This window comes from Rhinopithecus bieti, unplaced genomic scaffold (genome assembly GCF_001698545.2).
Source record: "Rhinopithecus bieti isolate Rb0 unplaced genomic scaffold, ASM169854v2 scaffold_20579, whole genome shotgun sequence".
Classification (NCBI taxonomy): Eukaryota; Metazoa; Chordata; class Mammalia; order Primates; family Cercopithecidae; genus Rhinopithecus; species Rhinopithecus bieti.
Genome location: NW_016810413.1, coordinates 1,380,943 through 1,405,865, shown reverse-complemented (window position 1 = coordinate 1,405,865; position 24,923 = coordinate 1,380,943). Strand labels below are relative to the sequence as shown.

At 40.6% G+C, this 24,923-nt stretch overlaps 2 protein-coding genes across 4 annotated transcripts in view; both read right to left on the bottom strand.

The window, feature by feature from the left end:
- TFG (trafficking from ER to golgi regulator) overlaps positions 1-7,532 on the bottom strand; it is a 40,052-nt gene extending 32,520 nt beyond the window's left edge. Inside the window, exons 1-2 of one of the 3 annotated variants that reach the window (XM_017891922.1) lie at positions 7,509-7,532; positions 2,294-2,520 (exon numbers count right to left, since the gene is read on the bottom strand). In XM_017891922.1, the coding sequence (XP_017747411.1) occupies positions 2,294-2,477 (184 nt within the window). In that variant the 5' untranslated portion in view covers positions 2,478-2,520; positions 7,509-7,532. Of the gene's footprint in view, positions 1-2,293; positions 2,521-6,619; positions 6,977-7,508 lie in introns of those variants that run through there. The other 2 variants (XM_017891921.1, XM_017891923.1) reach the window with 2 other exon arrangements.
- A 13,574-nt stretch (positions 7,533-21,106) lies between these two features.
- The window catches only part of ADGRG7 (adhesion G protein-coupled receptor G7), a 76,926-nt gene continuing 73,109 nt past the window's right edge, over positions 21,107-24,923 (bottom strand). Inside the window, exon 17 of the mRNA XM_017891883.1 lies at positions 21,107-22,541. Coding sequence (XP_017747372.1) covers positions 22,284-22,541 — 258 coding nt within the window. The 3' untranslated portion in view covers positions 21,107-22,283. The remainder of the gene's footprint in view (positions 22,542-24,923) is intronic.

Genomic DNA, 24,923 nt, shown 5'->3' with positions numbered 1-24,923 from the left:
AAAATTACAACAGATAGAAGTTGTTCCAGTGTTCTATAGCACTATAGGATGACTATAGTTAACAACAACCTGTTATACAATTTCAAATAGCTAGAAGGAGAATACTGAATGTTTCTACCCCAAAGAAATAAATATCTGAGGTGATGGATATGCAAATTATCCTGATCTAATCCCATTATATGTAATGAAACATTACTATGTACCCCATAAATATGCACAATTATTTGCCAATTAAAACAGAATTTTTAAAAAAAGCACTCTTAGGACTTTGTTTAAAAAAAAAAAGTTAAAAATCTTTATTGTAGGCTGGGCATGGTAGCTTATGCCTTTGGGAGGCTGGGTTGGGAGTATTGCTTGGGGACAGGAGTTCCAGGTTATGGTAAGCTACAATCACGCCACTGCACTCTAGCCTGGATGACAGAGACCCTGTCTCAAACAAATAATAAAAAAAAAAATTAACTGATCGAATTAAGGCACACATTTCAAAGTTAGAGAGGTGAAAATCAAGGTATGATAAGTATAAAAAAACAGGAAAAAAGTACTATCCTTTGTTTCTTAACATGGGCAACTCTCAAAAATTTATTTTGGGTGCTCTTAGACTACACATCACAAAAAGAAAGGAGAATTATACCTTTAGCTAGATGGTCAATTAACTGATCACCAGTGATCTACACTTCTCTTGCACAGTATAAGTTGTGCAAAGTGGCTGCTCAGCCAGGGACTATACTTCTCAATCCATCTGCATCTTAGCAGAGCCATGTAACTGGGTACTGACCAATGTGATAAGGGCAGAAATGACACACACCACCAGGCCTAGTGAGCAAAATCTCCCATATGATTCTTCATACTCTGTCTTCACTCATCTGCCCGCCAATGTCAATGCCTATGGTGAGCTTATAAGCCATGTGTTGAAGGTAACAGCTTCTTTCAGCCTGGATCCCTGAAAGACTTCTCAACTATTAAACCACTCAGATTTTAAGATTTCTGCTATATCTGCCGGCATTACTTTAAGCCAACCCTAACACAGACAGAGAAAACATTAGTGATAAGAAAACCAGGTTAAGCAGTGTCAAGAGATGGTAAGAGGTAAAAGTATTTAAAAACAAGGATGGGGTGGGTAGTAGTGCTAAATAGTGAGGTCAAGATTAAATACACTGCAAGTAAGTTCAACAGTAAAAAAACACTGGTAACCACCTAAAGAAAAAATTTCAGCAGAGATGTTAACAAAGAAGGCAGGTTAAAGAATAGGAAATATAGTCTACTATTACAATTCTACTTAGTGTGTTTGCTGAAACGTTTTTCATGCAAAACCTATTTCCATAAAGAGAATTTTGTCAACAAATGTGTCTGGGAACACTGCATACTACAAACTTCTGAAAATGTATATAAACATACTATAATCTGAAAACTCCTAAAGAAACACTTTTGTTTTGCTTAAACCAGCTTTCCCATACTTAGTTGACCATGAAAGCCTTTTCATTCCATGCATACTAAAACCTTTCATTTTGGGAAAGAATAGAAAAAAAAATTTTTTTAGGCTAAAAGAAACCAGAATTATATGGACAAAAGGAGAAAATAATGCTTGTAAAAATGTATGTGAAAATGTTCTAACACTTAAAATTCCCTTCTAATAAACCACTTAGCAATTTTTTTTTTTTGAGACAGAGTCGTGCTCCATCACCCAGGCTGCAGTGCAGTTGAGTGATCTCAGCTCAATGCAAGCTCCGCCTCCCGGGTTCAAGTAATTCTCTGCCTCAGCCACACAAGTAGTTGGGATTACAGGTGCAGGCCACCACGCCCGGCTAATTTTTGGCATTTTTAGTAGAGACAGGGTTTCACCATGTTGGCCACGCGCATCTCGAACTCCTGACCTCAAATGATCCGCCTACCTCGGTTTCCCAAAGTGCTGGGATTATAGGCATGAGCCACTGCGCTCGGCCCCACTTAGCTATTTTTAACTGATAAGAGAATTATAGTAACTATATGAACATCGCATTCAATACAAGAAAGGGTTCAACTACCATGAAGGAGAGGACGGCAAAGAGTCCAATAAAAATGGGCAAAATAACACATACAATACTTAAGACTTTAAGGTCAGGCATGGCAGTTCATGCCTATAATCCCAGCACTTTGGGGAGGCCGAGGCAGGATTGCTTGAGCCCAGGAGTTGAGGTGACACTGAGCTATGACCACACCACCGTACTCCAGCCTGGGCAACAGAGGCTCTGTCTCTTTAAAAAAAAAAAAAAAAAAAAAAGGACTTTAAAAAATAGATTTTTAAAAATACTCTTACCTTCATCTTTATACTTTATTGTTACTTCATCATTACTCAGAAGCTTTCCTCTGAAAACTCGCTGCATCATTAGCACTAATTCATCATAAGTAATATCTTCATTATGAATAGGAATTCGCCGAATATCCTCCCCAAGTTGAGCTTTGATGATTAGCTTCCCACTCAGATCCAACTGTCCGTTCATGGTGGACTCCAGGATGTTCTATATACACAACTCTAGAGAAAGACTGATAAAAACGGTTTTGATAACTAAACAACAAAACATACCTTAAAAGTTGAGAGCAATGCTACTGTTAGATGCTAAGAAAATCTGGCCTCCAAAAGATTCATTATCCCCATGTTACCATCTTTATGTTAAAATGGTCTGGAGGCAACATTATTTTAGGGATAATAAAATAAGCTTTTATTTTATGTCTACTATAATGTTTTCTCATATTTAACCGTTCATCTGACATTACCATTTAGATTTTTCTTACTATATCTAAATTCCTGATCTCCCACCTAAAACTGCCTCTCCTATAGGCCTCTTTATCCTACTTCCTTTGAGTTGTATAAGACAAAAAAATCTTGGTTGATCTCTTTTTCTCAAACCTTACATCCAAACTGCCAATAAAATATAGTTGCCACTACCTTTAAAATAACTCTGGGGTCCAACCACTTCAGCACCTTCACTGCTATCAACTTGACTCAAGCCACCATCATCACTTGCCTAAATGACTGGAAAAGACCCCTAACAGTCTGCCTGCTTTTTACCTTTGCCCACTTTTAATCTAGTCTCACCACCACAGTTAACGCTGTTAAGTAAAACCTAGCATCATTCCGTTCAAAACCTTCCAATGCATTCTCATCTCAAAAAGCAAGACCCATAAAATCATCTGGCCTCTGGTCCCTGGCCAAGTATTTAATTTCATTTCCTACCTCTGTTCTTCACTCACCCCTGCTATACCCATACTTCACGTTTTCCTTTGTCTTGAAACTTTCTGATACCCCTCATATGATTCAGATTCCTTACCAAGTGTTAACTGAGAGAGGTCTTTCCTAACCATCTAATTTAAAATGGCTCCCCTGTCATTATCTTCTTATCCTGCTTTATTTTCTTCAAAGCACTTAACAACACCAGACATCAAAATTTGTAACTTTTATTGTCTTCTCCACTTGATGACAGGAAGTAAACAATTATGTTTTCCGTATTCCCAGAGCCTACAACAGTGCCTGGCAGACAATAGTCATCTAATAGCTGTTAAATAAAGGGAAAACTAACTACTGGCTTCAAAACTCTATTATTCTATAAACTCTAAATGCTAACTCTGAAGACAGAGTTATGTGTGAATACTCAAATAGAGCCTCAAGTTTTTCTAAGAAAGATCTCATGAGTATGTCTTTAATTTCCTATGTGGGGTAACTGAAGGAGAAAGGACAAATTAGTAACACCCACCTGAACTGTTTAAAGACTGTCCACTACTGTGCTGCATACTCCCTAACTCTCCCACCTGGGTGGGTGTGTACGATTGGACTGTATACTTTATTAAATAAGACAGTGTCAAACAACTAGCCACTAAACACTGATTCGTTACAGAATTTTCCCTTAGGTTTTATTTTAATTTTTAATTTTATTCAGTATGACTATCCTATAATGACTGTATTTTTATTATTATTTTTTTTGAGATGGAGTCTCACTCTGTCACCAGATTGGAGTGCAGTGGTGCACTATTAGCTCACTGCAGCTTCCGCCTCCCGGGTTGAAGGGATTCCGTGCCTCAGCCTCCTGAGTGGCTGGGACTACAGGCATGTGCCACCACGCCCAGCTAATTTTTGTTTTTTTCAGTAGAGATGGGGTTGCACCATGTTGGTCAGGCTGCTCTCGAACTCTTGACCTCAAGTGATCCACCCACCTTGGCCTCCCAAAGTGCTGGGATTACAGGCGTTAGCCACCAAGTCCAGCTATGACTGTGTAATTTTAAATTCAAAATAATGTTGAAGGTCTCTAGCAAGTTAAATAGTTGCTAGATAATAAGGGAGGATATACTTATCAAATAATGGATTAATATCTCTTCTTCTCAAGGCCAAGATGTTCCTGAATGTTATCTATAATCGCTCAACATTTCCTAAGCATCAACTCCTTCCTCCTCCTGCCCCAAGAAAATGATTTGAGACATTTAAAGGTGTCCAAAAACTCCTACTGGCCACATTCTAGTTTCAACTTCCTGCCTTACTACTAGCAGCTTTCTGCTTCCTCCTCTTAAATCTGTTATTTCATTAACACCACACTTCTCTGCAATTATTGTTTATTCTTTCGGGGTATGTGAAAGCACTCACCTACTCCCCCAGCATATCAACCCTTCAGATACTTGAAAAAAGTTTCCATGAATCCTATTATATGAATATTATATATTAATGGCCTACTATTCTTCATATAAATACCCTTCGTCCTTTCACCTAACTAGTCCTTAAATTAATATCTCTAGACCCCTCACCATGCTCTGAACAGATATTTTATTAATAAATCATCAATGAAATGGGTCATTAAAACTAAATATAACACTCTAAGGTCAATGCAGAATACAGTGAACTGCATTCCACTCTAGAGATGCCATGCTTATCTTAACGCAAAGTAAGAATACAGTTTTTTATCTGCCAGTTCTCACAATGGACTTCTCATGAAGACAGTGATTAACAGAAATCTCCATACAACCAACTCTTCGCCTTCTGCAATGCTTTTTGCAATGTCTTCTGCATTCAGGAATTACTTACTAAATACCTACTATGTGCCAAGCTCTAAAGTATAATTATTTCACCAAGATGGTAAATATTCCATCTTGTTTGCTCTGGCAGCCTAAGAGTAATAAAGACCTTTCAAAAAATCAATGTATTTGTTACCTTCTCCTTTCTACAAGAAGTGTAAACCAGAAATAACGTAAAAGGAGCCAGTGCTTAGCTTCAGTGAGCTGGTATTATCTATTCCCAGCAGCACCTAGAAAAGTGTCTGACATAGTATTTAAAGACTTTGTTTAAATTTTTTGAAGTATGGGAGAAGAAAGCTGTAATATAGATCAGTTTTTACATCCGATCCTCACACTGTACCTTCTTTATGTAGCTAGAAGTGACTTCGTCTGACACACTCCTAATTAAGAACAAATTCCAGCTTTGAATATAATTGATGGTATGTCCTTCTGACTGGGGTACGGGTTTGTTGCCCAATTTCAATGGATTTAAAATTTGAAGGCCGGGCGCGGTGGCTCACACCTGTAATCCCAGCACTTTGGGAGGCTGAGGCAGGCGGATCACACGGTCAGGAGTTCAAGACCAGACGATCAACATGGTGAAACTCCGTCTCTACTAAAAATACAAAAATTAGCCAGGCGTGGTGGCGCGTGCCTGTAATCCCAGCTACTTAGGAGGCTGAGGCAGGAGAATCGCTTGAAACAGGCGGAGGTTGCGGTGAGCCGGGGGAATCACGCCACTGCACACCAACCTGAGCGACAGAGCGAGACTCCGTCTCAAAAAAAAAAAAAAAAAAGAGTCACGTATTCTTTCCATCTGCCATGTGTTTGCGTGCAAATTCACTTTTTGTGTTTCCCACTGACTCTAAACATCTTGTGGCCAGGAACCAGCGCTTCTTTCCTAAAGCTATCGTTAGCTCGTGCAGTCATCTCCCCAGAGTAAACACAAAAGTATCTCAAAAGTAAGTGTGCAACAAAAGTTTCCTCTCAAGGTGAAATCCCATCCCAACATTACTTCATATACAGAATTCTGGTACTCGTTTTCTCTTCCAAAGTAGAGACTGGAATTAACAACTAGCTCCTAGAACTGCCAGTAGGAGTCCTACAACAAGCTCTTCTTCCATCTTGTCCCTGCCCCGGCCCCTCTGAAGTCCAGAAATGTCTCGGCCTCTAACTTGTATAATGTAACCCTCCAACAGGAACGCTTTTCTCAGCACTGGGAATAATCTGACATGCTCAAGGTCATATAAAAACCCTTCCTCCTGAACCAGGATCTAGGTTCAGTGGCCATACTTCTGGTTCTGCTATCTGTAAGGGTAAGATCCTGCTCAATTTCAGAGGCAGCGGCTTAGGCACCTCCTGAGGGGAGCAGTTTCCTTTAAGAAACACTAAGTCAAGTCAACTGTAATTATTCTAAACAAGGCAACAGGCCTCAACCCCTGCCTCAGAGGCACTGTAGCAAGACGGTAAAGATTCCCACTACCAGCGATGTGATCTTAAGTCCTCGAAGGCTCACTTTCAACACATTCGAAATGAAAATAACAATATCTGAATTTGGAGGCATCCTTGTAATGATTAAATGAAATACTGCATCTCAAATACTTACTATAGTGTCCAGCAAAGCAAACTCTTAAAATTAGCTAGAATCATCACTATAAAACCAGGTTGGGCCTCCAGCTGGCGCTTGATTAAGCGTTGACTTAGCCAAGGAACGAGGCTCCAATTCAGTGACCCCAATCAACTTATTCCCGTAGGCGCCACTCTGCACCCTTCCGAGCCCCTTCGGGGATTGGGCGCCGGCCGACCCAGCCTCCCAAAGCCCCTCTCCTCTCAATCCAAACCCTTGGAGACAGGCTGCACCAAGGCATTAGCTGGCCCACTCGCCTCCCGGAGCCCCCGAGGCGCGCCTCCTGGCCAGCGCGGCCAGGGGTTGCCTCTCTGCCCTCCCCCTCCGCGACCTCCCTTCCCCTCCCCCTATGCAAGGCCCCGCCCTTCCTCCCTCGGCTTCGTCCTCCCTCCCTCCGGGCGGCCGGGGCGGGCCGGGGCCGCGCTGCCGGGCGGGCGCGCGGGGGGGCGCCCCTCCTCCCTCCAGCCCTTCCAGCGCCTCACCCAGTCGCCGGCGGTTCGAGCGAAGCCCTCACAGCGCCTACCTCGTCTCCCGGCCTCCTCGGAGAGGCGTCGCCAACCCCTGTCTCCAGTGGCCACCGGCTGCGGAGGCCGCAGGCAGCGCCGCCTCTCCGCAGGTCTCAGCTGAATGGACCGACGCGAGGCCACTGGACTGGGGCGTCGCGGGGAGGCGGTGGTCACTGCCCGCTCTGTTGCCCTCCGCGACCGCCGCACCTCGCTCGCAGGCTCGCGCGGGCCTCGGCCAATCGCGTTGACCCAACAAGCCTAGCGAGAACTCGGGCTCTGTACGTGGCAGGTCGAGGAAGAAGAGAGGCGGGAGCAAGAAAAAAAAAAGCCCTTTGGCTCCTCCTTACTGCGCGTGGACACACCAGGACGCATGCGCCAGGCTCAGGGCTGGCTGGGTCCCGGCTACCTCGGTCCCGGCTGCCTCTGCCGAAGACTCCCTGCTTTCTCACTGGATGATGGGGTGTAGGAAGCGTGAGCTGCACCGATTCACGCATGCGCGGGGCGTGACCAGGCACTTCCGGTTTTCTCGAAAGCATGTATTTACGTTTCTCGCCAATGGGCGGGGCGTAGTGGGCTGTTCTAGACTTTTTGAGAGCCGGTTGCAGGTAGATGTCTGTCCAACTTTAAGTGGTGTTTGTCCTTGTTGTTGACCATTGTAGTAACAGATGAAAAAAAAAAAAACCCTTTTCTTTCACAAATCCATTCATTCATTACTGGGAGCCTACGCTTTGCTAAGCCTTGTTCTAGGAATGGGGGTGAATCATTTTGTGAGGAAGGAGTTTCCAATTCAGCAGGGAAAACCGACAGCGTTTAAAAGCCAAGACAAATCTGTAACTGTGTAAAGGACAAAAGCTGGGAAATTAAGGCTAATGATTCCTGAGTGATTTTGGAGGATAAGGCATTTGAGTGTGCACTAGGTACTCTTCCCTTCTCCCTTACCTGTTCAAATAGAAATACAGTATAAGTGGGAATTTATAGCCACGGGGTGGGAGTCGGTCAGTGGATGGAAAATTACTAAGAGGAAATGTCAGGGACAAGGGAGATTCTGGCTAAACCAACACAACAGGATTCTAGATGAAGACAGGCCAGGATAACAGACATCACCTGGAGGTGGTGGAGGATGAGGAACCTGATCAAGGGTGAGGGATTCTTACTATGCTGACTTAACAAGGTTCTTTGCTGAAACTGAGTTTTACAAGAAGATGCACAGATGGACCTAGGAGAGGGCTCAGGAGCCTGAAGTTTGGCCAAGCAGAGAATCTTTGTCACTTCTAAGGTGGAAACTAAGCCGATAAATAAAGCATTTATACCCTACCTGGTCTCCAGTTGTTTACCAGTTATAAGAGAAAAACTTAGGCTGAATTAAATTTAAAGGAGTTTAATTGAGCAACGAACGATTTCACGAACTGGGCAGCCCCCAGCATCACAGCAGATTCACAGAGACTCCAGCACAGCCATGTGGTGGAAGATTTTAGACAGAAAAAGGGAAATGAGGTACAAAAATCGGGAGTCAAGTATAGAAACAGCTGGATTGGTTACAGGTTGGCGTTTGCCTTATTTGAACACTTAGCAGTCTATGAGTGGTTGAAGGGTGGTGGCTGGAATTGGCCAAGACTAGGTTATTGTTACAGTTGCATACTCCTAAGTTAGGTTTTCATTCTTGTCTATTAAGCTAGGTTACAGTTCATCCACAAGGATTCAAATATAAAAGTATGCAGTCCTTCTCAGGCCATACTTAGTTTACTTTAACACCCGATACTCCTAAAGGACCTGGAGTAAATTCAGGTGTTTCAGGGTGAGAAGCTATGTTCTTTTACTACTATAAGTAGTGTGATCTTTTTCAGTTAGAAGTCTCTGAAACTTCTGTTTGAGAGTGAAATAATGTAAGTTTAGACTGTTCACTTCTGATTTGTATTTGCCAACAGTTACATTGCCCTTTGAGCAATTGTTTGCAGGGATAAGGGTGTGGAGTACTGCAGAAGAAATGAAAAACAGTTCCTGATTGCTCTCCAAAGAATGTTATTCATTGCTTATTTTTTAAAACGGAATAATACAGATTTAAGGAGATGCACTGCTGTCAGATAATAGTATTATGATGTCATTAAAATGGTTTGGGATGGGGTAAAACCACAACCATGTGGCAAAGTTAAAATATTCCCTGAAGGAAGTAAATTATACTACTGTTATAGTAGTATATTTAAACTAAAAAGAGGTCAGATCCTGAGGCAGGAGATAAGGAGATAAACCTTGGCCTATTATAAGGTGAAAAGAATATCTGCTGAGGATCCCCAGTGAGGGGGCACTCAAGAGTCCTGCTACTGAGGAGAAATAAACTGGTCCCTGTTACACTGTGGTCATCTATATGCTGGGAAGAGAGGCACCCATAAGCTGGCCTTGTGGAAAGTCTGGAGCTCATGGACTCTGAAAGCAACTTGAGGCTCTTTATGTTGTAATTTCCCTCATGCTTCATCCCCAAGCCATCAGTAAAGTCTTGTTTAATGGTAAAACTTATTCCCAACTACTTCTGTGGAACTTGAGAGGTGGGGTTCTGGTGATTTCTCAAGTTGAAGCTGATGCACATCCATGTACTTAGGCTCCCAATAAATACAGGTGATAATTAGTGACAGAGCCATAACCTGAATTGAACCAGTTACCTCACTTACCAAGAACATGGGTCTCTCTTCTACTATGTCTGTAGATGCATACTGGCCTTCTTTGCTACATCTAGATGAATCTGGTTTTAAATGAACACTGAGCAGAGTCTTGAACTAGAAAATACTACTCATTTCTTCCAAGTAACTGCTAAGAAAAAAAAAGAAAATACTGCTTAATGGTAGTATATTAAAGTTGAGGATATGTGAAGGAAGGAGAAGGAGTGCAAGGAAATACCTTTGACCCAGACTGTAGCAAGGAGAGATATGAGATTCTGCAGTACACAGGTTATTTTCCATGTTTCATCTGCAGAAGGGTTAAGACTTACACTGTGGTTTTAAGAGAAGGAGTCAACCAACCAACTTACCTACCACCTGCTCTTTCTCCCTGAAAGTCTGTGTAGCTAAAACTCCTCACATGGAAAAGGGGGTAAAATCCTAAGAATGAAAACAGGATTCTCAGACTGGACAAGAAATGAGACAAAGGCTATGAGCCCCATTAGCAAGTTAGATAAAATCTATGTTTCATCATATCCTTCTTTAGTATTTAGTATACATCATTTTGAAAATTTGAGTCATCTTATATACCCTCAGAAGAACCAAGGAAAGGGTGTCCGTTCTTCCTTGGATGAGAATTTCCAGCAAGAAGTTATGTCCCTTGCCGAGAATCAGCTCTGTTGTGGCAGCAGCTGGCTAAATAAGAGAACTCCAAACAGAAGGGGAATCATGAGGACCAAACAGGAGCCAGCTGGTCAGCTCAGCCTCACCTCCACTGGCTAAATGTAAAGATTTGCTTGTGTGAACACGGGAAGCTACCACCCTATGCAGAGATAATGAAGGAGAAAGGTAAAAGGAACGATTTTCTTACTTGGTGCCTTTGAGTGAGTGATTCTTAGCACTAACTAAGCAAAATGCTTCAACCTGTCCTACCAGCTTCACATCCATGAAGACCCTAAAATGTTTTTGCCTTACCATGGGGCTCTATGTCCAACCTCTCCTTAGAGAAACTACTCTCAAAGGCAGTTCTTTCTAGATTTTGTATCCCTAGAGGCTGATCTAGACATTCAATACATAGTTATTGAATAAAATAATGAAAACTAAGTTCCCTGCCACTTTACAGGTCAAGCTCCCAGAAAAAACAAAAGGATCAGCTGTCAACGGGTAAGTCCCTAGCTCCCTAGCCATGTAGGATTTGTCTCTTAGTAATTTGAAATCATTCACTTTTCTTCATTTGCATCCGCTGGAGACAGTGCTAAGTTACCTCTGTGCTAAATTACCTCTGTGCTAAATTACCTGTCAGATTTCAAGTTGAAAGAGAAATGGAATTGTGAATTGAATTGCATCCTCCCCCCAGAATTCATATATTGAACCACCTCAAAAGGGACTGTATTTGGAGATGGATTCTTTAAAGAGGTGATTAAGTTAAAATGAGGTTATTGGGGTGAGCCCCTAATCCAGTATGACTGATGTCCTTATAAGAAGAGGAGATTAGGACACACAGAGAGAAACCAGAGATGGGTATGCACAGAGGCGAGACCATGTGAAGAGACAGCAAGAAGGCAGCCTTCTGCAAGCCAAGGAGAGAGCCCTCAGAAGAAATCAAACTTACCAACATTTTTATTTCCAGCCTCCAGAATTATGAGAAAATAAATTTCTGATGTTTAAGCCACCCAGTCCATGGTGTTTTGTTATGGTAGTCCTAGTAGACTCATACAAATGCCACAAGATGTGCAAGAAGACATAACTTTTGATCAAGAGTAGCTTTGTTAGGCTCATTTAAGACACCTAGGCCCAATTAGCCGGGCATGGTGTCATGTGCCTGTAATTCCAGCTACTGGGTAGGCTGAGGCAGGACAATTGCTTGAACCTGGGAGGTGGAGGTTGCAGTGAGCCAAGTTCGTGCCACTGCACCCCAGCGTGGGTGACAGAGCAAGACTCCATCTCCAAAAAAAGAAAAGAAAAGAAAGAAACCTAGGCCCAGTGTGGTGGCTCCTCATGCCTATAATCCCAGCACTTTGGGAGGCCAAGGCAGGATGATCACTTGACCCAGAGTTTGAGACCAGCCTGGGCAATGCAGTGAGACCCTGTCTCTACTAAAAATAAAAATAAAAAAAATTAGCCAGGCATAGTGGCATGTACCTGTAGTCTCAGCTACTTGGGAGGCTGAGGCAGGAGGACCTCTTGAGCCAAGGAGGTCAGGGCTTCAGTGAGTCATGATCTAACGCCATTGCACTCCAGCCTGGGTGACAGAGTGGGACTCTGTCTCAAAACAAAGAAGAAGAAGAAAAAAAAAAAAAGTAAAAGAAACGTAGTTGCCAGAGTCTAGGAATCATGCATATCAGAGACAAAATCAAACTCTGGGTACTTGGAGACACTCATGTCTCTAATCTAACATTTATGCCAAGGATCCTGCGTTTAGTCCCTCCATATAAATGCATAAACAGCATTCTCAAAAAGGCATTTCAATTGAGACTTATAATAAAAGATGCTAAGTAAAACTACAATGAGATACTATTTTTCATATATTCATCTGAGAAAAATAAAATAGTTACGTAACACTTTGTAAAAAAAAAGTATGTGGCATTCATGCTTTGTTGTGGGGACATTAGTTTGTATCAATATCTAAAATGCCTTATGACACAACAATTTCATTTACAGTGTACCAGAGAAATGCTTGCACATAAGAGCACACTTATTAATGTTTTGTTTTCAAGTGAAAGACTATAGAGCAATTAAAAGAAATGTACACATGCATACAGTTAGATATCAAAAACATTTTGATAAGTGCAAAAAGCAAGTTTTAGAAAGTTACGTTAGTGTGCAGAAAATAGTCAACATAGTAGCCTGAGACTGCTGTTCTCAGAAAGGCCCACTTGTAAGATTGGCCCTTGGCTGGTGTCTGAGAATTGTATTTTAGGAGTCTTCTCATCCCATTATTTGGTAAGAATGATGAACTGTGTCTAAACTGTTCGTACAATGTGATTTATGCAGAATACCTGCTTTCTTGAAGTCTAGAATTTTGGTACATGCCAGGCAGTGGTTGCTTATGTGACCAGGCCCCAATAAAAACCCTGACTAATGAATCTTTCATGAGATTTCCTGGTAGACAATATTTCACACATTATCACAATTTGTTGCCAGAGAAATTAAGTGCATCCTGTATGACTCCACTGGAAGAGAACTCCTGGAAGCTTGCTCTAGTTTCCTCTGCACTTCTCCCCATGCAACGTTTTCCTTTGCTGGTTTTGCTTTATATCCCTTCGTAATAAATAATAGCTATGAATGTGAGTCTTTGCTGAATCTAATGAGTGCTTCTAGTGATTCATCAAACCTGGGAGTGGTCTTAGGGACCACTGACAGATTTCCTTATACCATTGATGTAAAAGAAAGTACATAAGACTATGAGTTGCTATGAGTGTGTAATGTATGTACATATTTCTTAAAATCTGAAAGCTTACACACAAAGCTCATTACGGTGGTTAATTCTGGGGAGAAAAGGAAAAAGACAAGAGGGGCTTGGATTTGGTGGTAATGGTCAAAGGGGACTTTACCGCTATCTGGAACACTCTAATTTGTTGTTCTTTGTTGTTGAGTTTTTTTTTTTCTTAAGGAAAATATACTCATATGTTACTTAGATGAGAAAATATTTTAAGTTAATTTAAGAACAATTTCAGCCTGCAGTTAGATTCACAAAATTTTAGAGATAGCAGGACATTTAGAGTTCACCTAGTCTTGCCAGTTCCTTTATAGAGGCAGAGCCTCAGGTTCTGATGCCTGGGTAAATGGGGTAAATGTCTTGCCACAAGTCACATAACTTATAGCTGAGACCACAACTCCCAGTCCAGAATTCTTCTTCACCCTGCTGTTGCCTATTGAGTACTGGGCTAGAAATATCATTTTCTTTTTTTTTTTTTTATCACAAAAGTCCATAAAGTCTCAGTTGTTATATCGTGGCTTCATAGCAGCTTATGTTAAAGTTCAGCAAATAATAAAGGTCACACTTCCACGTGTACAGAAGCACCAACTTGCAAGGTTGCAAGAAAAATACAGATAAGAATTGAACTATAGTTCTATGAGAAATACTTTGTAAAAGATAGCAGCTTTAGGGCATACCACTCTGCATTGCTTTTCTTCTTTTGTTAAAGGGTTAACATATATGGAATTTTTTTAGAAACATGATCAGTGGCCTACAAAAGAAATAAATAAACTACTTTCAGTTTCTGAAATAATTCACAAATTGGACTTCAAAACTTTCATATATTGCTATTGGGAGCATAAAATGGTACAAACATTTTAGAAAACTGTTTGGTGGTTTCTTATAAAGGTAAGTATACACTTACTCTATGACTCAGCAATTTCACTACATATTTCTTATTTTTTAATTTTTTTTTAGATTCAGAGATGGGGTTTCACCTTATTGCCCAGGCTAGTCTCAAACTCCTGAGCTCAAGCAATCCTGCCCTCCTAAATTGCTGGAATTACAGGTGTGAACCACTGCACATGGCCAGGTATTTCAAGAGAGAGAGAATAAATACATCCACACAAAGACTTGTATAACAATGTTAATAGCGCTTTAATTCACAATAGTCAAAACTTGGAAACAACAAAATGCCTATGAACTGGTGAATGCATAAACAAATTGTGGTATATCCAAACAAATACTACTTAGCAATAAAAAGAAACTAACCACTGATACAACAATAAAGATGAATCTCAAAACTATGCCGAGTGAGATAACCCAGACTCAGGAGAGGACATACTGTATGATTCGTTTGATATTCTGGAAGAGACAGAACTGTGTGTATCTGATGATAGAAAGCAGATCAGTGCTTGCCTGGGGCTGAGAATAGGGGAAAAGTCATGAAGGAATGTTATGCAGTCATGGAAACATGTTTAATCTTGTCTGGCACAGTGGTTTTACAGGTGTATGAATTTGTTAGAACTCATCTAATTGTGCACTTAAAATGAGTGTATTTCATTGTATGTAAATGATACATCAATAAAATTAATTTAAAAATGGAAAAAAGCAAACCCTCTACCAAAGCAAACAAGCAAAATGAAAACTAATTTCACCAGTCAAAATTAAGGAACACAAATATAAGACAAAAGACAAAAACAAAAACAAAAAAAGGCCCAGCCCGGTGGGTCAAGCCTGTAATCCCAGCACTTTGGGAGGCCAAGGCAGGCGGATCACGAGGTCAGGAGTTCGAGACCATTCTGGCCAACATGGTCAAATCCCGTCTCTACTAAAAATGCAAAAATTATCCAGGCGTGGTGGCGCATGCCTGTAGTCCCAGCTACTAGGGAGGCTGAGCCAGAAGATTCACTTGAACCCGGGAGGCGGAAGTTGCAGTGAGCCAAGATCGTGCCGCTGCACTCCAGCCTGGGCCACAGAGCAAAACTCCATCTCAAACAAACAAACAACAACAAAAAACTCCTCACTGATCCACTTTTGATACTAATGTTTCCTGTGATGCATTAGGTGTGTCTTTATGTGTACATAGTATTGTGTAACTTCAGAGTAACACTGATTATACGTAACTTTTCAGTGTATGCACTTAGCAGACTTGCAGGCATGTATGCCAATATACTAAATTTACAAATGAGATATAACAATCTCATCTTGGTCTCTGTTCATTCAACATAGTTTGCCCTCTGATTTGGTAATATATTCAAATGGACGTTTTCAAAGAAAATGCCAATTTCATGTACTGTTAAAATAATTGTATTTTCGCCAAGAAATTGTGGTTTAATTGTTAAGAGATAGACTTGTAATATTTCTGTATGTCCATATTTATGTAATATTTCTATATTTGTGTTATATTTCTATATTTATGTTGTAATATTTCTATATTTCTATATATTTCTATATTTATGTTGAGTGTTAAAAAGCTTAACAGTCTAATTTGTGGCTGTTTCCTAACAAAATTACAAGATTATGATTCTTGGGTATTACTCTCATCCCTGGCTTCATACTTTTTGTTTCTATTCTTATTTTCCCTTACTCCTGACTTCTTAATCAGTTTTTCAGCAACTTTTATATCTTTTTTCAATTACACATTATAATAGGTACATAAGTAAATGACGTAATGTAGATGACACACGTGTAACATTACTTTGAACCTCCCTGTGGTTTTAAAATTGTTTCTAATTAATAATTGCTAATAAAACTTCTCCAAGATGTAGTGTTTTCTTTTTAAGAAAAGGCAGGTGGACACAAAGAGACAGAAAACATTTGAAAGGAAAAAATAATTTTGTCCTGGAACCCCACTCAACTGCTATCTGATGTAAAGAAGGGTTAGAGATGTCATGTGTCATACATGAGTCATTTGATCTCGCGTGGCATATTTATGCCACTGTTCTACATTTTAGAAGTTTCTGCATAGTTCTTAACATATTTCTTAATCTAACATGAAAAATTATTCTGCCTGGGTAAAGGCATATAAACTCAGAAAATCCTAAATGTTCTATTAATCTTTTGGACATTTCCAATCAAATCCAGAGTAATCATTTCATTATTCTAAAAAGAGAAGAAAACAATAAACTGGAAGAAATATTTCCACCACATTAATAGCTAAAAGACTAAGAATAATAGATAAGAAACACCAAATTTCTGAGAAAATTACAATAGCTAGCTCAATTGAAAATGGGTAAAAAATATACAAATAAGAAATACTGAAATAAAACACTATAATTAAAAAAGTTTAGGCCGGGCGCGAGTGGCTCAAGCCTGTAATCCCAGCACTTTGGGGGAGGACCGAGATGGGCGGATCACGAGGTCAGCGGGATTGGAGACCATCGCTGGCCTACACAGTGAAACCCCGTCTCTACTAAAAATCACAAAAAACTAGCCGGGCCGAGGTGGCGGGCACATGTAGTCCCGAGCTACTCGGGAGCGAGGTAGGAGAATGGCGTAGAACCCCAGGAGGCAGAGCTTGCAGTGAGCTGAGATCTGGCCACTGCACTCCAGCCGCGGGCGACAGAGCGAGATCCATCCTCAATAAACAAAAAAAAAAAAAAAAGTTTATAGTCCTCCAAATGTTGATGACATTATACATTCTTGCAATGTTTTCTAAACAATATACCAATATACACTAGGGTCTTGAATTTATCTGGTCAAGAGAATTTGGCACATTTATCTGAGTCAAGAGAATTTATCTTAAGGAAATAATGAAAAAGAAAGGAAAAAAATATATGTATTAGTTTATTCATCACAGTGTCACTACAATGTTAAATATTAAAATGATATAAACATACAATAATAGGGAAACAATTTAGTAAATTATATTATGCAATTATTAAGAAGACTGCATAATTAGGTAATAAGTGAAAATCACATCATGTATTGTCATTAGTTATGTAAAATTCTCATGAGTTTAGACAAAGCATAGGAATTATGGAAAAATACAAAATAGTGAAAGTTAGGGAATTATGGATTTTGCTTTTGTAAAAGATACGCTTTGTGAATATTGCTTTTTCTACTTCCAGCAAATTTCAAGTGTATAATACACTGTTATCAACTATAGTCACCATGCTGTACATTATATCTCCAGAACTTATTTATCCTATAACTGAATGTTGTACAATTTGACCAACATCTCCCCTTTCCCCCAACTTCCCAGTCCCAGTCCATTCTACTCTCTGTTACTATGAGTTTGACTTCTTTTTAGATTCTACATATAAGTGAGACCATGCAGTATATTTCTTTCTGTGTCTGGGTTATTTCACATATCATAATATCCTTCAGGTTAATCATGTTATTACAAATAGCAGTACCTCCTTCTTTTTAGAGGCTGAATAGTACTCCATTGTGTGTGTGTGTGTGTGTGTGTGTGTGTCTGTATCATAATTATTTTTATCCATTCATCCTTCAATGGACACTTACGTTGTTTGTATATCTTAGCTATCATGAATAATACCACAATAAACGTGGGAGCAGAAATATCTCTCTGAAGTACTGATTTCATTTCCTTTGGATATATACCCAACAAAGGGATTGTGGGTCATATGGTATTTCTCTTTGTAATTTTTTGAGGAGCATTCATACTGTTTTCTATAGTGGGTGTACCAATTTCAATCCCACCAACAGTGTAAAAGGATTCCCTTTTCTCCACATCCTAGCTAACACCTGTTGTCTTTTAACATTATTGATCATAGCCATTCTAACAGGTATGAAGTGATATCTTATTGTGGCTTTCATTTGCATTTCCCTGATGGTTAGTGATGTTCAACATCATTTCATATACTTGTTGGCAACTTATAGGCGTTCTTTGAGAAAACGTCTACTCAGGTTCTTTGCTCATTTTTTAATCAGGTTTTTTGTTTTGTTTTGGTTTTGGTTTTGGTTTTGGTTTTGTTTTGTTTTGTTTTTTTGCTATTGAGTTATATGTGAATATTTTTTAAAGCTGAAATTGTTACAGCAGTTTCTTCTCTCGTAACCCCCTCCCCGCAACCTCCAGTATGGAATTGTCTTGGACCTCCTCTGAGGAGCCATAGGAACTAAAAGGTTACATTAAGGGGTTTCCACAGAGCCAGAGAGCTCCAGTGTTTGACAGACCAGTAAAATCCAGTTGACACTTCTGTCTCAGGTTTCCCAAACACTTACAAAAAATGCCAAGTTCTTCTGAATGAGACAATGACAAGCTGATAGCAATGAACTTGAGAATGATCTCCCTTTGTTGGTGACAGAAAAAAAAAAAAAAAAGAGGCAACTTTAACTTTAAAATAGGAAAGGTAAGAGAAAAAGCAATCCAAACTCTGACAGTTTAACAGTGAACTCTGAATTGTCACTTAAGACCCAGAAAAGGAAACCCAAAGGCCAGGATGGTTTGTTCCCCAAAGAAACTGCACAAGCCACCACAACCAAAAACAAAGGCTATTGGGCACTATTATCACACAAAATAAACCAGAAAACACTGAAAGGCACAGCTGCCCGTATACAATATCACCGAAACCAGTTCTGCAGTGCCTTGAGTCTCCCTTTCCTGCAATATCCTTTTTTTAAAGTAAGTCACCTTTCTGCTTTTCTAATTCCTCCTTTTGCTCCTCAACTTCCAAGGCACCAAATAATTTCTTGGTCTCCCTAATTTCTCAATCTCCGTACCGACCCTATTAAAACCCTGCTCAGACAAGGGAGATGACTGACAAGTTTTAAAGCAGTTCTTTCCCAGGGGGTACTTGTACTTTGTCAGGGAGTGTAGTAGAAGTTCTTTAATGTTTTGATGCCAACATCCCTTCCCTGATGTAAGTTTCCTTTCTCCAGCCCATGATATCCTGTCAACCAAGTCATCTTCCATCCCTCCACTTCACAGTGGGTATGTGACCCAAGCTGGAGCAATATTCCCAGAACACAATGTCTGTGGGTACACGACCCAAGCAAGATATGCCAGTCCTGAGCCTGTTTGCCCTCAGTTCTGTCCTCTCCCTGCACCTGTTGTATTGTGTAATACAGGGGAACTTGGCCCTGGCTCAGCAGGCTGCAGCCAATGGAAGATGCTGATGGGAGGCTGCAGGACAGGAGGAAAGGGGAAGCCAGGATTCTTCTCCAGTTCTTTTTTCTGGGTAGAGCAGGCTGTCTCTCTTTGGCTCCAGCTCCCACCATTGGCCCACCCCCTGATTTCAGCCACAGGCCCTGGCTATGGAAATTCTTCTTAGTTTATCTCTCTGGCTTAAGAGAGGTTTCTACTTTCTCATTTTGCTAATCTCCACATTTCCTGCCTCATTCTCCAATTTGTCTCTGAGCTTGTTAAACACCGTGAAACCAACCGTCTGCTTTAAAATTTTATTTTAAATACTTAATGTGCTTTCTTTTTCCCTGCTGGAATGATTACTAGAATTAGAGTCATTCCATGAGATTCCTGTTAGATCATTATGCTGTAAGATTAGGGATGCCAACAGCCAATTTCCAGCTACCTAAACCCAATTTTAGAATGACATCAAACACAGAAGCACACGGAGCCAGGAAACAGAGAGAAAAGAATATCTGACACATTCTTAGCACTCCCTGTGAAAGGATAGAGTTCCCTTATCCCTGTCATAGGGCATGTGACAGGGGTGTGGCTCCCTGGGCTCCATGCCTCCCAAGCAGAACATGTAGACAGGCAGGTGAAGAGGTCGTGGGGAAAGCATTTGGGCCTCAACCCCACGGCACCGTCTATGGGTGGGTGTCTGCCACTCCAGAGCCCAAGTAGTTGTGTGTTACAGTGTGCTTTTTCAGCCTTGCCATCTGCAGACAGCTGGTGTTAATCAGTTCAAAAAGCCCCTCTGCCTTATCGCCAGGGCAGAGGGCCAGTGTGATACTTTCTGTATCCTGAGTTCCTGCCTAGTGTACCGGCAAAATCGAATCACACATGGGCTTGAAGGATGAGTGCGAGGTTTTACTGAGTGGTGGAGGTGGCTCTCAGTGAGGTGGATGGGGAGCTGGAAGAGGGGAATGGAGTGGGAAGGTGATCTTCCCCTGGAGTCTGGCTGTCCTTGGCCAACGTTCAGAAGCCTCTTCCCTCCTTCTCTGCCACACCACCCCGCCATTCTCCACTGCTCTGTTCCTCTGCTCCTCTCAATGTTCAGCTGCTTATGTGTGTGTTACTAAGGTCTCAGGTTTATATGGGCACAGGATGGGGGTCATGTGGGCCAGAGTGACCTTGGAAAATGCAACATTTGGGCATGAAAACAGGAGTGCCTGTTCTCACTTAGGTCCATGGGAACAGGCCCAAGGGTGAAGCCCTCACCAGGGACCCTGCCCTTCTCTACCCAGCACTTCCCTGCCCCCTCCCACATCACTTGTTCTAAATAGACCTAAAGTTAGCATTATCATATATTTTGTAACTCAAACCATTACACTTGAAGGTAAAAGGGGCTGCTAGTCATGCTTAACTCAGAAAAACAGGCACAAATTGGGACTTGCCCAGGCAAACTAAAACGTACAGTAATCCTACCAACTCAGTCCTTGGACTTTACATTAACCGATCCATTAAATTACCTTTCACCTTTAACCTAATTTGAGTTGGGTTTCTATCATTAAACTGAAAATTGCTGACCAATGCATGAGACAATGATTTAAATCAAAGGAATTATTTCCTAGTGGTAGGATTCATTTCAGGGTAGACAGAGGAATATCCATGTCCACCTGAATTAGTCACCACAATTGCATGTGGAGCTTGCACATTTATAGCCCAGTATTTCAGCAACATTTTATGGAATTTTAGTTACTATGCCCCAAAAGTGCTAAAAAAAAAAAAAAGTGCAAAGAAAACAACTGTAATTACAAAGGGAAACACACACTTACCCTCAGGCTAAATATGGCTCTTTGGTTTTTTTTTTTTTTTTTTTTTAACATTTAAAGTGGCCCTTACTTAAGGTTTATTTTCATCTGAATACAAATTTTGAGTCAACCACATCTTATCATTTTCCCTGTGCCCTGCAGCCCTATGATGCCACTAAGAACACTGGCTTTTGAGATCTGCTTTTATTCTTTATTCTCTTCCCTTTACTTTTTTCTGTTCTCCTGTAAATATAGGCTCTTGTTGGCTTGCCCAGGAACCCAACAGTCTTTTACAACTATTTCTCTAAAAAACACACATTCTTTAGGGAGTGCCAAGCCCACATGACATTTGTTAATCTCTGAATTCCGTGCATTGACAGCAACTGTCTCACTTATGGCAAAACAGAAAACAGCAATTTAAAGACTATATATCCTAAGTCCAGTGGAAATGCTCCCCACCCAAATGGAGGCCATTTATTTTATGAGGAAGCCATTCATAATTCAAGTGTTTGACTTTCCATGAGAAGTTAAATCTTTTAAAAGCCATAAACAATGATTATGACTAAGTTCTTATTTTGGGGGTCTCAGTGTCACTTCCATGAAAGGGCAGATATACTAAGAACTGGAAGGAAATAATCCATTTACTAACAAACTAACCTGTCTTGCTGCCCATTTCTTACAGAGCCAATTACCCTGGTCACAAAACATAATTTTTTTTTAAACAGAAAAATATATCCCTTTTCAAAGGTTGAATTGGTGCCAAATTCTTCACTGGAAATAAAAGTACAAGCACATACAACTCTAAAATATTCAGAGGTCAAAAGTTTAATACATACAAGCAAATCCCCACACACTGTTCATCAGGAATCATTTTGTTCTGGAAGGTAAATTTTCTCTTTGTGTCCTTTTAGTAACTTGTAAAAGAATTTGTTATAGGCTCTACATTTTTGTCAAAGTGTGTCACAAAGATTTAACGATATAAGGAACAATGGTACTCTTGTATGTTGTGTGAAATTCTTCACCTTGTTCAAGTACAAATCTATTGAAAAATAGAAAAACTACCAAGTGCATTATTCTGAATAATAATAAACAACAGGTTTTATCTAATTCTTAATCCTAAGCAAAATACGTTGAGGAAGACTTTCTGAGATGACTGGGAAATAAAGGAGAGAAACAGATAAAACTCAAACGAGTTGATTAAAAAGACCACAACAGGTATGTTTTGTCTACATGCTTTCCTTTGCTTTGTCACTTTCAGAGAGTGTGATTTCCTCAGTACTCGGAGAGGTTTCCAGTAGCCTAAAGTGTTCATGTAGGGTTGGCAATGACCTGAGGAAGTTATACATCCTTAAACGCAGCCTCGGCCGAGTCACTGAAGACAATGACTTCCTTCTCCCAACAGACGATAGCAATGTCAACACTTTGGAAGCTTCACTCTGGAAGATTTTTGTTCTAACAGTGTACAGGATAAAAATTTGCAATCCCTGCAGATAGAACAACAGTTTAATGTTGGGTAAGTGCTGAGATACAGTATCAAGGAAGACATTTTATTTCACTCTGCCACCCATTCTTCTCATCTGCATGGCACTTCCCTAACTTGAATTTGCCAGTCTGCAGCTGCCATGCACTTTTTTTTTTTTTTTTTTTTTTTTTTGAGACGGAGTCTCGCTCTGTCGCCCAGGCTGGAGTGCAGTGGCCGGATCTCAGCTCACTGCAAGCTCCGCCTCCCGGGTTTACGCCATTCTCCTGCCTCAGCCTCCCGAGTAGCTGGGACTACAGGCGCCCGCCACCTCGCCCGACTAGTTTTTTGTATTTTAGTAGAGACGGGGTTTCACCGTGTTAGCCAGGATGGTCTCGATCTCCTGACCTCATGATCCGCCCGTCTCGGCCTCCCAAAGTGCTGGGATTACAGGCTTGAGCCACCGCGCCCGGCCGCCATGCACTTTTTAATCTAAGAGGGTTGAGGCAAAGTTTTTCCCATATACAAAGATCTACATGGAATAGTACAGTAGCAGACGTAGAAGATCTGTGTTCAGGTCCTGGGTTGCCACTAGCTGCTGTGTAAATGTGCTTATTTCCTAATCCTGATAATCTTCAACTTCCCGAAGGAGGAAGATTAACTATGAAATACCTAATTCTTGTTCCAGTTCTAACATTTTGTGATTCCATATTTCTTTGAGTTTTAGTAACATAACTAGAAATTTGTGCACTTAAGGACAAAAAAAAGTAAAGCCCTTCTAGTCACTGCTTTTCTGTACTTTACATACGAAGACCAGATGTACATGAGAAATTGAGCCACAAAACACTGAATAATATTTTCTACATGTTCCCAGTAAAAACTACCATTTATTGAAGTCATATTAGTATCAGACCCTTGCTTTTCCCGTAATCCTCCTCATTTGATCATTCTCATGTAATCCTCACATCAACCCAATACAACAAGCCTTATCATCCACATGTTTCAGATAAGGAAGCTAAAGTTCAGATAAACTAAGTAGTTTGTCCAAGATCACCCAACCAGTACTCAGTGGAGTCTGGAATTGAATTCTTACATCTTTGGCTCCAAAACCCCTCCTCTATCCAACATACAGTGCTGCCTACACTGTTGCCTGTAACAGTAATAGAAAGTGACTGCAAAGTGTATCATAGTTTTTAAGATGCCTCTGCTAATTCTTTATTAATATCCTTTGTGGAAATAACAGATTAAATAGCATCTGTAGTTAAGTTGATAATATTGTGCTAATGTCAATTTCTTGATTTTGACAGTATACTATGGCCATATAAGATATTATCATTTGGGAAAGCTGGACAAAGAATATGTGGGAGCTATACTATTTTCCAAAATTTTTTATTAAATCATTTCAAAATGAAAAGTTATTTTTAAAAATAAATATCCATGATGTCTCCCACATTGGCATCTATAGGGCCCCAACCCTTTTAAGGCTTTATTTTTGGAATCATATTCTGTCAGTACTGTTATTGAAGACTTCTGGTACTGTGGAAAGACCCTGATAGTTCGACTAAAATATCAGTAAGTATTGGCAAGAGAGTCTCTGACCAAAAGTAGAAAAAATAGCTTCCTTATTACTCAACAGGTGGTATCTAATACATCAGAAGAAAGGCCCTTATGAGAGTGTGTGCTTGGAGACACAGGTTTCAGAAGGGCAGGAATAGTCATTGGCCATCCTGATTGTTCAAGGGAGAGAAATTTATTTGGGGCACACGAGAAATCCAGTCCCTAGAAAACCATCTTTTTTTGTGGCATACACTATTTCATCTGATTTTTCCAGAATTTAAATTCTAAGGTAAAACTAAGATTCAATCAAATTTCTGTTGGTACAATAATTAGGAAAAGACCCTAGACCATGGATAATTCATAAAAACACCATCCTGTTGGACCTGTTTGGGTGGACTCCCAGTATTTCCGTGCTTCCTGAAATCCCACAAATATTATTTGAAAAGAAAAAATGTGTAGGTCAGATTGATTACCACTAACACAAAGATCAAATTGTGCCTTCTAAGTAATAAATGTAGCAAATAGTAAATGTTTATTAGAATTATAGCATTCTGAGGGGGGCGGAGCAAGATGGCCGAATAGGAACAGCTCCAGTCTCCAACTCCCAGTGTGAGCGACACAGAAGACCGGTGATTTCTGCATTTTCAACTGAGGTACTGGGGTCATCTCACTGGGGAGTGCCGGACAATCGGTGCTGGTCAGCTGCTGCAGCCGGACCAGCGAGAGCTGAAGCAGGGCAAGGCATCGCCTCACCTGGGAAGCGCAAGGGGGAAGGGAATCCCTTTTCCTAGCCAGGGGAACTGAGACACACAACACCTGGAAAATCGGGTAACTCCCACCCCAATACTGT